Below are 15,048 nucleotides of genomic sequence, written 5' to 3'. Positions count from 1 at the left end.
ATGTGTAACTGTTCATTTAACACGTCTCCACACTTTGGAGTTTACCACAGCCGATGTGGTTTATTTCAGTGACTTTAAAAGAAAAAAAACGCTTTCAGGATGAACCACCAAATGAGCATCTTTTCTTCGGATGCTGGATGTCTCAATGGCAGCAGATTATTCGTTAGTTGTTGTGCAGAACAGACAGAAAGTCGAAATGTAACACTTTCCTTTTTTTAACGGATGTCTGTGCACACGTCTCACAGCCGCTGTGTGAACTGCTGCTGCGATGATTAACGCGTGTTGTTTTTTACGTTGCTCAAATGTATAAAATAAATGTCTCCTATTTCTCACTCATTCCACTTTGGCTGAAAAATCCCTCAACTGACCCTTTTGATGACCGATGTAATGAGAAAGAGGCAATAAATCCTTTCGAAGGACGTGAGATGTCTTGTTATTAATCATTTTGTGGATGCTGTTCTCTTCTTTGGCTGGAATCCTGCAGCATCGTTCCTTTTTCAAACAGCTTAGAAGAGAGAAAGCCAAACATAATAATTCATACACCGACTAATGAGTAAACGTGTGATATATATACGCTCTTTATAACTCATTTTAAGATCTTTTCTCTTTACTGAGCATGTGTGACGCCCAGACAGGAGGTGACGTCATCAGCTTTGAGCGCTGACGGACGGAAATGTTTCCCGCGGCCCCTGAAGGCAGCACGATAATAAGGCGCGTGACAGCACCACGCAGACTTCAGTCAGCAGGCGCGCGTCAATTCCCCCTGCGGGCAAAAATAACACGACGTGTTGCGTTCAGCGACGTCTGCATTCTTTTAATTGATGCGTTCACGGTCCGTTCGTCGGATTCTCTCGTCTCAGGTGAAACGTCAGGAGCGGATCAGGTGTCCGTGTAGTTTTTATTTACTGCCTGTGGGCGGAAACTTTGCGTCCCCCTCATGTCAGCTGTCCAATAAAAACAAACACCAGCCTGTTTGTTTGGCTTTGTGAGCGTGCACGTTTCACAAGCTGATATCGAGACAACAAAATGAGTCCCGAGGTTGTGTAACATGATATGCTGATGATATACGATACGGTTGTCATTTTGTTCTTCAGAAGGTTTACGTAAACAAGGCATCAACTTTACTCAGATTTACTGTAGTTAAACTGATACCTGAGATCACAGCACTTCTTTAGTTATTCCATGATCATTAAAATCATCAAATACAATGTGAGCTCTTAAAAGCTTTAAATGAAGGTTCTTCTATAATTATGTGCTCTTTTGTTTAAGTGATCTGGAGGTAGAAGCACATTCCGTTTGTATGTGTTTTTTGGTTTCCGGCTCAGCTTATACGGTGTGACTCGTCAGCAGGTCAACGCGGTTGCCCTTTGACCTCAGCGTCTCTCACAAGTCAAAGACTAAACATTTTCTCCGCGGCCTCGGGGGGGAAAATCCTCTCCTCCCCGTCGACAAAGCAACCGCTGAAAGGTCGTAGTGTCACATTTACAACAGCGCATCTGTTTTTGAAAACATCTGGGAAGGTCTCCAGATGGTCGTGCCCGTGTGTGTGTGTGTGTGTGTGTGTGTGTGTGTGTGTGTGGGATATCTTTGTGTGTGAGAGCCTTTTACAAAAATGTGACTTATCTAAAACCCTAAACTAGTCATAAGGAGTTTGATACATTAAAAGTAATACATGTACATATAAAGTGAGTCTGTAGCCTGTGAATATCATTATAACTATTACTATTTTGACATTATATATACATTTATTATATAATAAATATAATATTCGTACCCTTTGAAATACTATTGTATTACTTGAAACCAGGTCTGCCCCCCCCCCCTGCCCCCGTTGATGGCTATAAAAACTGGGCAGTCTAAATGCAGTTCATAACCTGCTATGATGAATACGCTCTAAGGCCGAAACCCAAATATAGATGTGGAGCCCTTTACAAGGACATGATAGCATATTATTTTTACAGCACTAATAAACACTAATCATCCCCAGAAGTGCAGCGGTTACAGTATTTTTCCAATGTTAATATGTAAATATACATACATATCTATATATATTCTGTATATTGCAAATATATTGTTAAAATAATGAATCAACCAATGCCATCCCAGGAGATTGAAGTTTCTCTGTCACACCTAAATATCCTGAACATTGAAATATTAGAACTATTTAATATATTATATTTACAAATACTATAACTGAACTATAATGTGTATGTTTATTATTAGTAATTGTATGAAACATTGGCCCATTAAAATTTAACAACTGAGTGGGGATTCCAGAAAGATTTGACCTACAATCTGAGCCAGAGGATCTGATGAATAGCTTTTAAAGGCACAATGCAAATAGTTGCTAAACCATAAAGTGATGGTTTTGACTCCTCATCTCTCTCCTCTCCCCTCCTTCTCCTTCATGCTCCTGATGGCCACTTTCCCTCCGCTCTTCTTCCTCTCCTCCTCCAGCCTCGCCCGCTCCTTCTCCATCACCCACACCCCTCCGAGGTAGTTCAGCGCCACCTCGGGTCGCCCGCGGAGGCGGGGCCTCGGGTCCAGGAGCGTCCTGAAGAAGCGGCATGCCAGCGGGGTGAAACACGCAAACTGGGGCGCCACGGGAGGCCCCTCCTCCACCAAACCACCCTTCCCTTGAGGCTCCGCCCACACGTCCAGCTCGTCGTCGGGGCCTTTTGCTCCGTCGGACCACTCCCGGTACCTCAGGTACGACTGGCAGTCGCCGGCGGTCTCGGCCCACGGGTGAGCGCCGGTGAGCATGGCGTAGGTGAGGACCCCCAGGGCCCAGGTGTCCGTGCTGGGCTCCACCGACACCCAAACTCTGGCCGTCTTTTTCCTCTCCCCGCCCGGCTTGGCGGCGCTCTCGGCGGCGCTCCCGGCGCTCCAGCTGTCCTCGTTGCCGCGGGCGACCTCGGACTCAGGGGTGCAGTAAGGGGAGCTGTACCAGACCTCCGGGACCTTGGTGCCCGCGGCCTTCACCTGGGGGAGAAGAACAAATGAATTAAAGTAAAACAAAAAGGAGGGTTTGCTATTCTTTGAATCCCGGACTGTTTTAGTTTCACCTGCTTCACATCCTCTCTTTCTTTGGCTTTGGCCAATTTACCTCGTTATTAAGCAACCGAACGCCATTATGAATCCGTAGCAGTTTCGGGCCAGTTTGCCTTATGGGTCAGAGGTGAGGCCAAATATTTTCGTGGGACTGCTGGAGAAGAAGTTAATAATTCAACTGTGCCTCAAACACGTATCGCGAGCACATTTAGATCATTAACGTTTTGTTTTGTGCCCACCATGCCGAAGTCTCCCAGTTTGACCCAGCGGCAGGCGGAGTCGCACAGGAACACGTTCTCCGGTTTGAGGTCTCTGTGGACGAAACCAAGGGAGTGCAGGTGGGACAGAGCGCCGCAGAGCTGGGACACCACCCGCTGACAGGAGTCCTCCGCCATGCCAACCTGGGGGGAGGGGGGGTGGGTTGTGAGTCGTAGGCCTGTACCGAAACTCACACCTCACGCGACGTGAAACAAGGACACGCACCTCGGGCAGGATGACGTCGTAGAGGTCTCCGAAGAGGCTGGCCTGCTGGGCGAAGACGTAGTGGGACGGCGTGGAGTAGGCGATCCCCAGCGCCCTGGTGAGGGACGGGTGGGTGCAGAAGGACAGCGAGAGGTTGTACTCCCTCAGGAAGGAGAAGAGGGACGTGGACTCGCGGGGGAAGAACTTCAGAGCCATCGGGGTACCTTGGAGGACACACGGGACGGATGCTGATCTTCGGCCTTTTCATCTTTGTGTTGCCGGTGCGTTAGTCTCCCTCACCTCTCTGCCGGTGCACGGCCAGCATGACTTTCCCGTACGAGCCTTCGCCGAGCAGCTTCACCACCCGGAAGTGCTCCGACGTGTCCATCGCCGTCAGAGACTGAGCCGCCAGGTGGCACATCTCATCCAGGAGCTTCGCGGCAGCCTGAGCGCACACACACACACACACACACACACACGTTTGTCATCATCACTGGCGTTTTTCACACCTCGATGTCGGCGTCCTCCCGTGAAACAAGAAGCCCTGTGATGTTTACGGAGTACATGAATCAGTAAACAAAACCAGAAGTCTATATTTAACACCGATGGGTGAGTATCAAAATGCCTGTGCGGGGAGTGAAATCCCCCACGACCCTTTGAAATGCGCCTCGCCCGTCGCCAGTGTTGACTTTCGTCATGGCGACGGCAGCAACAGCGATCCCCGGGGATGAGAAAGTCTGTTAATAGAACCCCTACTACCCTCCCACCCCCCCACCCCTATTTCTCTCACCCACACCCATCTTTGTTTTGTCTGGAACGCACCCCGGGGCCCCGGCGGGGGCGGCTCATTCCCGCTCATTAGAGGCCGTGACCCCCGACCCCCCCAGACGCAACATTCGTACATCATTTTTGCTAGAAATCAATTGAATAAAAGTTATAAAGAAACATTCTGCGTTGCCAGGACAGTGCAGCAGAGAGTCTGATCCACATGTGAACACATTTATAGTTTAAATGTTTCTAAAAAGCGCTAAAATGTTCTAAAATGTTTCTAAAGTTTAAATGTTTAGTATTAGTGAAGTAAATCAAAGTGGACATAAAGTAAAGTCCAATTCTCATACACTTCTCTTTTGCATTGAGGTTCCTCTGCCTGTCTGATCCCCCACAGACCTACACACACACACACACATGCACACACGCACACACGCACACACGCACACACACACGCATACACGCACAGAGGTTGGAATGACTGAGTGTGTGTGTCCTCCATGGAAGTTGATCTCTGGGGAGCAGGAACACATCGTGATGAAGGACGGGATCATCAGCGTAGAGTTGGAGCTAAAGCCTGTAAAACGACACCTACATGCCAACAACAAATGCTTGAGCTTCTGCTTCTCCTTCCCCTCCTCTGCCTTTCACTAACATATATATATATATATATATATATATATATATATATATATATATATATATACATGTTGCACTAACCATTTCAACAAGGTCCAGCATCTAATAAAACCAAACAAGTTATTTGTGTGTGAGAATTATGATTAGAAACACCAGTATAAATATGTTCATCATCAGTGTGGTATTGAGACACCAGAGCCTCAATTTAACAAAATAACTTCATGAATATTGTTTTATTCACAATAAGTAACAAATGACTTTAAAAGCCAACAACAGTTTTAAAAAAGAATCAATCGTAACAATAGTGAAGCTTTTTTTTTTGCATCTAGTTGTATCTTCATCATTCTTTGTCTTACCGTCATTCTGCAGCCGCGGTTCGGCGCCGTTGACCTTCAGTCACTAATCTGTGCAGCATAAATTCCCTTCATTTACCAGGTGCACCTGTCAGGAAATCCTTCACTTCTGTTGCACTTGTTTCCTCCTTCAGCACAAAAAAAACAGCGCGCCTCAGTCTGAGAGAGAGAGAGATGTGTGTTGGCTTCTCAGTTGGAGGAGAAGCTCTCCACACTGAACGTCTGAATGTCACATCTCATGTCTGTCCTCACCTCCGCTCCTCCCCTGGACGCTACAGAGGGTCCTTGTGTGTGTGTTCCTTCCTCCCTTCCTTCCCGCTTAGCCGTGTGTGCAAGCAAGGACGCCCGGGACCGAGTGTGTTCGTATGCACGATTCCATGCGTGAGTGTGGCCGCGCTGTTTGTACACAGCATGTACAGCATTGGGTTTGCATGAACTGTGACGGTTTTGAGGTTCTAAAGGCTATTCAACTCTCACTGACCCTCACGGGCGGGTCAAACACAAGGACTTGTACAAACGGAGACAAATAACCACTTCAACCAAAATATGGTCTTTTACTGAACCCGACCAAGTGGTGTCGCTTGAACCTGCGTTATTGAGAGTGCAGCACAATCAAGAGACACACCACTATAATAGAAGAGTGTAACATTCAAGTCCATGTTTGCAGAAATATGGATAAGAAAAATATCAAACTTGAGAATAATTGGGTTTAGTGGTCTGATTGCATAGAACCGACGTAGATTGTGGCACAAGTCAATGTGGAAAAAGCACCAATAACACAGACGTCTGGATAAAAGTCAGAGGAGCTCTAGTCAAATAGTTCTTTGTCAAGTTGTGTCTTTTCCTTCTTGTGTCGGAGGAATATGAATCCAGCTGCGTATTGACCGTGATCTGCAGACTGTGTCCTCTGGCAGCTGAAGGAAGAACAGCATAAAACAGGTGTGTGTGTGTGTGTGTGTGTTGTTTCTCCCCTGTCCTGTGGCATCCAGATGACACAAGCTGTCTATCTGTCTGCCAACATGCCAACAACAATCACATGTTGCTCTCTGTCTCTCTGGGTACAAAACACGTCTTTATTTTGGCCTCTCTTTTCTATTCCTAGTCCAGGATTATGTCCCTCTATCACCCGGTAATCCACCCCCCCCCCCCCCCCCGTCCATTTCATTGAGTAACTTTTATTAACCTTCTGTATAAGCACATTTTTTTCCCTTAAAGCCACAGTGCTCTCTCTTAAAGCCACAGTGCTCTCTCTTAAAGCCACAGTGCTCTCTCTTAAAGCCACAGTGCTCTCTCTTAAAGCCACAGTGCTCTCTCTTAAAGCCACAGTGCTCTCTCTTAAAGCCACAGTGCTCTCTCTTAAAGCCACAGTGCTCTCTCTTAAAGCCACAGTGATCTCTCTTAAAGCCACAGTGATCTCTCTTAAAGCCACAGTGCTCTCTCTTAAAGCCACAGTGCTCTCTCTTAAAGCCACAGTGATCTCTCTTAAAGCCACAGTGCTCTCTCTTAAAGCCACAGTGCTCTCTCTTAAAGCCACAGTGATCTCTCTTAAAGCCACAGTGATCTCTCTTAAAGCCACAGTGATCTCTCTTAAAGCCACAGTGATCTCTCTTAAAGCCACAGTGATCTCTCTTAAAGCCACAGTGATCTCTCTTAAAGCCACAGTGATCTCTCTTAAAGCCACAGTGATCTCTCTTAAAGCCACAGTGCTCTCTCTTAAAGCCACAGTGCTCTCTCTTAAAGCCACAGTGATCTCTCTTAAAGCCACAGTGCTCTCTCTTAAAGCCACAGTGCTCTCTCTTAAAGCCACAGTGCTTTCTCTTAAAGCCACAGTGATCTCTCTTAAAGCCACAGTGCTCTCTCTTAAAGCCACAGTGCTTTCTCTTAAAGCCACAGTGATCTCTCTTAAAGCGACAGTGCTCTCTTCTAGTGCCAGAACAATTGTCCTCAGAAGAACTTTACTGACTTGTTTCATTTACAGATTGAAGTGAATTTAAAAAAAGATTATTTGTTACTTGCAGAAATTGAACATGAAATTCAAAGGAAATTCAATTTTCGCTGCGTGAGGGTACTTTAAAACGGAGGAGGAGGCTGTGAGATGTGCCGTCGAGCTTTATTACTTTACACAGATACGTGGTGTTTACTTTCAACACCAAGAGTGCTTCCACTGGGTGGTGCATAGCAAGGAGGACTTCAACCACGGAGATCTTTCTTTCAAGTGTAAAACTTTATTCAGTTCTTCATGTCAAAGATACAAAAGCAAAATATATAAATAATACTGTGAAAAGTCATTACTATGACAATACTTTATTATTAATATTAAATATGACATAATAGATAACTCATGGAAAACAAACGAGATGCCTGCATCTCACGCAATAATATATAAAAGCTTATAAATAGCATCCTAAATAAGTATAAAACAACAGGAGTAGTTTTCTGGTCGTTCCTGGACCGGAACAGGCACTGTGAATGTAAACAGCCTCGTAGGGAGTAAAGGTCACCGGTTGGGGTTCCTCTGCACACTGCATCACTACGGCACATTTTAAAAAAAGAGATATGACACATTTCTTAAGAACACGTTACCAACTTATTCTGCTTTAACTGCTGAATCAAAGCACCTAAAACCAAACATCTGGTCACTCCTGCGACAAATTATATGCCGGTGATGACGACGCCTGTGCACCCTGGTTCAGCATGTCAGCATGACAACGTTTGCTGAATCGTACAAAATATAAAAATAAACACAGACGGGAATGTCATTAGCTCCGCAGGCATTTGGTCATGAACCAAAGTATCAGACTCATTTAAAGTTTGACCTGATGGACATGAGTGTCTGCAACAAATCCAGCCAACAATTATAAAAAGATCAACACGTATCAACCTGCCGGTGGGGGTCGAGGCAAAGTACGGGAATCGCCAAAGTCAGGAGGGTTCTTCTGGGGACCTCGAATGGTCGCACCACTTTTTATGCCGCACCCGTCCTGATGACAACCCGATGGTTGTCAACGTGCTTCGGGCGGGACAAGAGCTGGGGGGACCCAACAATCCCTGATGTTAAGTAAACACATAGCATATAAATAGGGAGGGGGGGGCGGCGCCTGCTGGCTGGGGCCAGAGCTTTAACGTCTCGGGCAGTCGCAGAGTCTCTGGAGACGCAGCAGGACTCTTTTCGACCAGTTACAGAAGACCATCAGCCGCTCGGACATCTCGACGGAGAAGCGGAGGACGTCGAAGGCCGTGGAGATGGGAGCCAGGGGGGGGGACAGCGAAGGAGGAACCTCCTCTCCCATCTGAGGACGGAGAGGTCAGGTGTGAAATCCCTAAATCATTGTTAATAATTAGCACTGTGAGTTCATGTATGTGTGAATTAGATGCGCTGGTGTTAATGAGACAATTTGAACTGTAATATGATGATGCTGAATGAATTGTAATGTTATGGAATAATTTTCCAGCATTTCAATTTCTTTCTTTCTTTTTGTCAAGCAATTCTCTTTCAGTCATTCACGGGTCGTTTTCTGTGTTTTCCCTTTCCGTCTGCAACTTTCAGGCTTTATATTTAATTTCTTTATAAATTCAGGTTTATTTTGAATTTATAAATAGTTGTAACTTTTATTCCTTTATTTTTAAACCATTTTTTTCCCCCCATGCGGCGAATAAGACGCGCTGGTCGCCTCACCTGGAGAAGAGACGCGGTGAGGAGGTCGGACAGCCGGAGGAGGTGCGCTCCGGCGCCCCCTGTGGACCGAGAGGACAAACTGACGTTTTCTTTGGCTGTTTTCAACCAATCAACGTGCAGCCTGAAGGACCGGGTGTAACGCAACAGCTGGGAGAGTGACTCGTTCACCTGTGGAGACATTTAAAATCAACCATTTAAGATCCCGCTCAGCACAAGTCGCGTTTCCCGGTTGTAAGAATCGTTACCTTCAGTGAGCTGAAATGCGCCGCGGTGTGTTGGATGTGAGGAAGGTCGTCCAGTCGGTGTTCCACACCCTCAAAGATCACGAGTTCATGGTCCGTCTGGTGGGAACATAATGGCGCAGGAATGTTGCTTAAAAACACATTACATTGGAAAACAGAACAGCTGTGATTTTAAACAGCGGGGGAGAAAAAAAAAACGCGTCGTCATATAGATGACTGAAAAAACTGCCATAAGAACAAACATATTTTCCTTTTTGTCAGTGTTGTGTGGATCTGGACTGCATTGTGTTGGAATGGAAAATATTTATTTTGTACATTACTACATCGCACATCAACTGCTGAAAAGGATTTTTTTTTAATGTCATAGTTAAAGTAATAAAATTCTTGTATAAACACATACAAATATTTAAATGTCCATAATTATAGCTGGTCTCACCAAGTGGTGGAGTTTTTTGGACATGTTGTTCAAGCTGTTGAGCTGTAGGACCATCGGCCTGAACATCCCACAGAGCGGCGAGCAGTGGGCGGGCCGCGGCGACGAACGGACAAACAGCTCAGCCAATAGCAGCAGGTGGAGGAGACGAGGGGCGGAGCCATGCATTACTGAAAAGACAAGAAGAGATTGTTTTAAAAGACTGTTGCTGTCACGTTTCTTTGTTTTCTGGTTGTCGTTTTTTTTTCTGCAACGGTTGTGTTTTGTCGTCTCAGCGGAGAAACTTTTTTCTTTCATTTTTATGACGATAATTTCAGTATTTGTGGAACAGGACTCTGTTTTCTTATGTTTCTGTGTCTGAATAACAGCAACAACCTCTGAAATGTAAATGACTGTGCACAAATAAATAAACAGGCCTAATATCGGACAAAAGAACACTGCAGTCGCAAATCTAAAGAAAATAATGACGTTTCAGCGTCGCTGTCAGTTAATTCTTCTGTGACTCGGTCATATAGTCGGTTTAGACCAATCTTCAGCGCATGAGCTCCAACTAGAGATTGAGTGTGATCAAAAGTTTAGAGACCAAAATAGGTCAGACTGGTCGTGTTTCTCGTCCCCTGATGAGTAAAAGTCTACTCTCAGTTCCGTTCTTGGTCTCGTCCTCCCGCAAAACCCAGAGGCTCAATTGAGTTCAGCTGTAATCTCTCGCCTGCTGTCAGTTTGACTTCAGAGCTTCGTCACCGAAAACCGTTTCCGGCTGCTGGAAAGAGGCCAACGGAGCGGAAGCCCTGGACGCCTGGATGACGCCTCTGAAGCCTCAGCGATAATTGTTCGTGGGTTTATCTGGAATGGAACGAGCTCTCTGGTGACATCAGGGCCGCAGAGAGCCTCATCTTCCGCCGCAAAGACACACCTCTTCAGACTCTACCTCCACTAAAATCACTAACAATCATTAAACCTGTAATCTCATTCAATCTAAAAGACGACACCTTTCACATTACAGCCATTTGAACCATTGGTCAACGTTTTCTGGTTTCAGAAGTTTGAATCAGCAGTTTGGAGTTATTTTATTTTATATATATTTAATAAGAAATGCACTTTTCGTTCAGGAACAGGAGGCACAAACAGCACCATGACTCTCAGGGCTTTGACCTCCTGCTTTGATATAACAACTGCCCCCCCCCCCCCCCGCCCCTCCACACACATGTGCACATGAACATGAGCTAAAGGAACAGATACGTGACATACATCCTTCATTCGTAAAGATCTGCATGGATGCACATAGACAAACACACCAACACAATGATGGACACACACATGTACCCAACAGATATGTTCAGGTGCAATGTTGTGTTTTTATGTATTAAAAGCCTGATAAATAAACCGCGGCTGGAATATCTCAACAATTCACCCTTTGCACTTAATCAAAATGTACCAACGCCTTCATGTCCTAAGTAAAATAATGGATAAATGAAAGGATGAGTACATTTAAAAGTGTTATAATAATAATAATAATAGTACTAGATATGAAGACGTTGCGTTTCAGTGAGAGAAGGAAACACAAGACTCAATGTTTAGAGTCTGAGTAATCTCTCAGGAATCAACGGGCCTCCTGTCTTTGAACGCCTCATCCTGCGTTCTGACAAACACACGGAAATGAAACGTCCGGCTGTCATCTCCTTCAGTCAACCGGAGAGTGAATAAGTCCTCTGAGGTTTGCTTTGTCTCGGTCCCTTCTGCTGCTTTCTAAAATCGCCGACGATCTCCGCGCAACGAAGCAGGACCTCAACCAAGACGCTGCACGTCTGTAAATCAACAAAGGAGTGAACGGTCTGTAGGTGTAGGATCAGGGTGAAGGAATGTGAGGAACGCTTTGCCCCCCCCCCCCCCCCCCCCGCCGCCCCGCTGTGGGCCTCCTGGTGTAAAGGAGAAGGGAGCTGGTGCTGCACCGTGACTCACATCATTCCCCGCGTGTCACGTCACCGTGACGACGCCGTCCGGCTGCACTCCTCGCTTTGTCTGACACGGAGCACTTTAAACACTCTTACTGTCATTCAGGCAGCAGCTACTTTAAGGTCAAAGGTCACAGAGAGGGTGGTCCGGTTTTTGTTTGGAGTGCAAGAGATCAACTTAGGGGCTTTTTATGCATTTTTGTCTATTCAGCAAAATAATGTTCAGACTTCGTTTCAATTTTGTTCATAAAAACCCTTCATTGCTTTTCCTTAAAATAATAGACGTTTTGTCTTTTGACGGTTTCATGTGTTTTTTTGCAGCGACAATCAAGCAGAACACTTTACACCACGGTGTAGTTACAGTTAGTCCCATGATTAACAAAGGACACTACTTCTATAAATGTAAAAATGATCAAATTTCAGTTTACACAGAACAGTAAAGCCTGACCCCTGACCCCTGACCCCTGACTCTGACCAGATTTCATCCCAATCACGTTTTTTTTACCTTCTTTATTCCTGTTCAGGCTCGTTTTTCCGCTGCAGGCGGAAAACCAGAACGGCTGCAAAACAATCTTTATTGAATTAACAAGTACGTCTGGATCTTATTCCAAGATCTGGAACGTGGGAATGTGCTGCCTCTGATCGACAGACAACATCAAATACCTGAATCACTTTGAGTTGGGCCTTGACCTCAAGCCCCCAATGGCCGTCTCGTCAGTGTGGCAGCGTTTTCCACCACAGACGGCTGAGTTGAGTTAGAACATCTACAGGTGGAAGCTTGACTCTTTCTGAACGACTGCACACACGAGATGAATGAAGATGAATGAAGTACTGTGTGAATACATATAATCCCATTAATGGCCTAAATGACAAGAAAACAGATGGCGGCTTCCTGCCAAAACACCACATTAAATACAAGTTACTGCAGCGGGGAAGGAAACTCTGGAATTCCATCATAAGGCTGGTGGGGATTTTCCTAAAGAAAACATCAGCACAAAGCCGGTGTGGTACCGGGCGCTGCTGCGTGCAGTCACGTCTCTGGCAGAGCAAACTGCTCGGGGAAGGATTGTCCTCCATCTACTCTGCGCACGCCAAACACACGCCGACGCACTCCCGCTCCGCGCGCTGGAACCTCTGTCCGACACGCCTCCTCTTTATGTCAGGAACGTGAACAGCGGCTGGCAGGAAGCGCCGACTTCCCCCAAAGCCAACCGATGAAACCCGAAGAAACCCGCAGACCTTCTAGGAACTGTGGAAGCCGCGGCGAGACGTTTGGCTGACTGTGGAACGTCGCCGCGCTGGTCGCACTGGTTCCTAATGCCCCTCCGGCTTTCTGAACAGTGTAAACCGCAGCTCCCATCAGAGTTTTTGGCGTCTTTGACAGTTTGGAGGATTCGATGAAAACGCGTTAACGCGTTAAAAACCATCGTTTTTGCCGCAGGGACCCCCCCCCCCCCCTGCTGGTGTCGTGGAGGCGACGTAGAAGACTTTCTCTCGCTCCGAGCAGGAACGAGGCGGTGCGACGTGGCAGAGAGTTAGCGACTGGCTGAGGAAGAATGACGCATTTCCGCAGCTACACAATCGGTGTCGGAGGCCGAATACAGTGAGAGTGCAAATCACATTACAACATGAGAGGATGACATCATCGTCTGGCTGCCTGACCCCCCCCCGCGTGTCATCTGACACGTTGTTGTTGCGAGTCATCAGGTTGCAGTGATCAGCGAATGATCGGCTTTGTGTCGCGCTGTGGGAGAAGACCTCCGCTGCCCGCCGGTTACAACTTTTCATTAACGAAAACACACAATCCTTCAGGCGGAAGGCGGTCTGTTACGGCGGGCTTTTACTCTACGAGCTCCTGATCTTAGTACCACAAACCTGCCTACAAACACACACGTTGTGTAACATTAACGTCATCATCAAAGCGGCAGTCTTCCAGATTTTGGAGTTTATAATTAATAGAAAGTGAAGTGAAAGTGTTTTTTTGTTAATAATTGAGCTTCACATTTTCAGAATCTTGTGCTTAGTTCTATTTTGTTCTGTGCGTTTGAAATAAAGAACACACCATTTCTTTTCCCAGGAACGTCAGCACATTCAGATGAAGGTTGCAGACGTTCATCAGTGAGGTCAACAGTGACCGTCTGCCTTAGAAAGCAACACTACGAGCATTCACGCGTCTCTGTTTTAGTCCTTTAAGTTTAATACTGATGGACACAATTATACAGAAACAGCTCAGGGACCCCCGAAACACACACACACACACACACACATTCACACAACCACACAACCACTGCCCCACTGACACCAAAAAGTGTCGGATTCAAAAAATAAACCAGGTCAAACACACACACACACACACATTCATTCACAAACTGTCTCCCATCGCGCTGACTGAAGGACCACGTGCAGTGAAGCACACTCACACTCCGACATCCAGAAGTACGAGAAACAAACTTACGTTTCATCTTTCCGGCTGCCGCTGTGGTAAACAAGCCTCTTCAGTCCAGTACTGTACTTTGTGTGTGTGTTACTGTGTGTGTGGACATGTGTGAAAGTTCCCTTTTAAAGCATCGCTGCATGACACATCACCTGAGTCATCAGGCATCGCCGCCATGCAAGCATCAACCCCCCCCACACACACCCCCTCATGCCCCCCCTCCTACCCCCCCTCCTACCCCCCCTCCTCCTCTAAAAGCCTCAAATGACATTCTTTGCTGAGGCGATTGTGAAGTTAATCATGAATAAAAATGAAAGCAGCATCAGGATGCGGTAGATTATTAAAAAGGAAAACCGAGCCACAGAGTGACAAAGATCTACTTATCACATCGATGAGCGTTTGTGGCACTAAAACATCTCGTCCGGTGTCCAAACGTCTTCTTACACAGGCCTCCGTCTGCTAACTCAAAGAGACAAGCTCGCAGCTGAAAGGCAAGAGAGTCCATCAATGACCCATTCAGGACAGACGATGAAGCAAACAAAGCTGTGAGGAGGAACCTTCTCGGGGAACCTGCCGTAAACCCAGCTCTGAGTTATGGCCTCAGCTCGGTATCGTTCGCTCGCTCTACTTTGACACCTGATTAAAGTGGCTGAAATCAAAATGCCTACATTTACATCTGCAGCAAAGTGAACAATTGTCACCTGGATCTGCAGCTCAGTTGACAAGGCTCAATGGGCTTGAACCACCTGTCAGTCAAAGCCGGGCCTCGGCCGCCTTCCCCGCCCCGCTGTGACGCACGTTTTTATGTCCGACGCAGTGGATTCAGTGGATGAAACCTCTCCTGTATCCAGCCGTTGATAAAAACCATGATGCAGGTGGTACTTTTCCCGTTGCATAGACACAAACAAAGAACGGGAATGTTTGGGAACAGGTCCAACTAATAAGTCACAAGTTAGTCAGACTTTTTATGTCACCGAGTGGGGAAATATCTGCCGAAAAGCAAAAGTTGTAGAAGCGTTTAGTTACTCACTTCATTGA

The 15,048-nt window shown here is 46.3% G+C and overlaps 2 protein-coding genes and 1 long non-coding RNA gene across 12 annotated transcripts; 1 reads left to right on the top strand and 2 right to left on the bottom strand.

The window, feature by feature from the left end:
• Positions 1-1,725: 1,725 nt before the first annotated feature.
• On the bottom strand, positions 1,726-5,660 carry LOC120827049 (serine/threonine-protein kinase SBK2). Of its 6 annotated transcripts, none has more exons than XM_078081316.1 (6): positions 5,526-5,660; positions 5,277-5,432; positions 3,814-3,958; positions 3,535-3,737; positions 3,291-3,452; positions 1,726-2,982 (listed from the first exon to the last, which is right to left on the bottom strand). In XM_078081316.1, exons 2-6 carry the CDS (start codon positions 5,280-5,282, stop codon positions 2,377-2,379), a joined length of 1,122 nt encoding a protein of 373 aa, XP_077937442.1. In that variant the 5' UTR covers positions 5,283-5,432; positions 5,526-5,660; the 3' UTR covers positions 1,726-2,376. The 6 variants fall into 6 exon arrangements, with proteins under 6 accessions (XP_077937442.1, XP_077937443.1, XP_077937445.1 ...); XM_078081317.1 differs by having other exon boundaries at positions 5,277-5,401; XM_078081319.1 differs by lacking the exon at positions 3,291-3,452.
• A 1,818-nt stretch (positions 5,661-7,478) lies between these two features.
• LOC120827005 (uncharacterized) lies at positions 7,479-14,846 on the bottom strand. 5 transcript variants are annotated; one of them, XM_078081335.1, is made up of 6 exons: positions 12,240-13,844; positions 12,082-12,136; positions 9,628-9,794; positions 9,195-9,290; positions 8,950-9,117; positions 7,479-8,563 (listed from the first exon to the last, which is right to left on the bottom strand). In XM_078081335.1, exons 3-6 carry the CDS (start codon positions 9,790-9,792, stop codon positions 8,393-8,395), a joined length of 600 nt encoding a protein of 199 aa, XP_077937461.1. In that variant the 5' UTR covers positions 9,793-9,794; positions 12,082-12,136; positions 12,240-13,844; the 3' UTR covers positions 7,479-8,392. The 5 variants fall into 5 exon arrangements, with proteins under 5 accessions (XP_077937461.1, XP_077937463.1, XP_077937460.1 ...); XM_078081337.1 differs by lacking the exons at positions 12,082-12,136; positions 12,240-13,844 and adding an exon at positions 14,712-14,846; XM_078081334.1 differs by lacking the exons at positions 12,082-12,136; positions 12,240-13,844 and adding an exon at positions 14,032-14,122.
• LOC120827055 (uncharacterized) lies at positions 8,451-10,059 on the top strand. The gene is made up of 2 exons (XR_005713328.2): positions 8,451-8,582; positions 8,932-10,059. It is a non-coding gene; the product is annotated as an uncharacterized LOC120827055 (long non-coding RNA).
• Positions 14,847-15,048: the final 202 nt, after the last annotated feature.

The sequence above is a fragment of the Gasterosteus aculeatus genome, chromosome 10 (assembly GCF_964276395.1).
Source record: "Gasterosteus aculeatus chromosome 10, fGasAcu3.hap1.1, whole genome shotgun sequence".
NCBI classification, from domain to species: Eukaryota; Metazoa; Chordata; class Actinopteri; order Perciformes; family Gasterosteidae; genus Gasterosteus; species Gasterosteus aculeatus.
The sequence above is the reverse complement of the archived record's forward strand: the minus strand, read 5'-3'. Positions and strand labels throughout refer to the sequence as shown.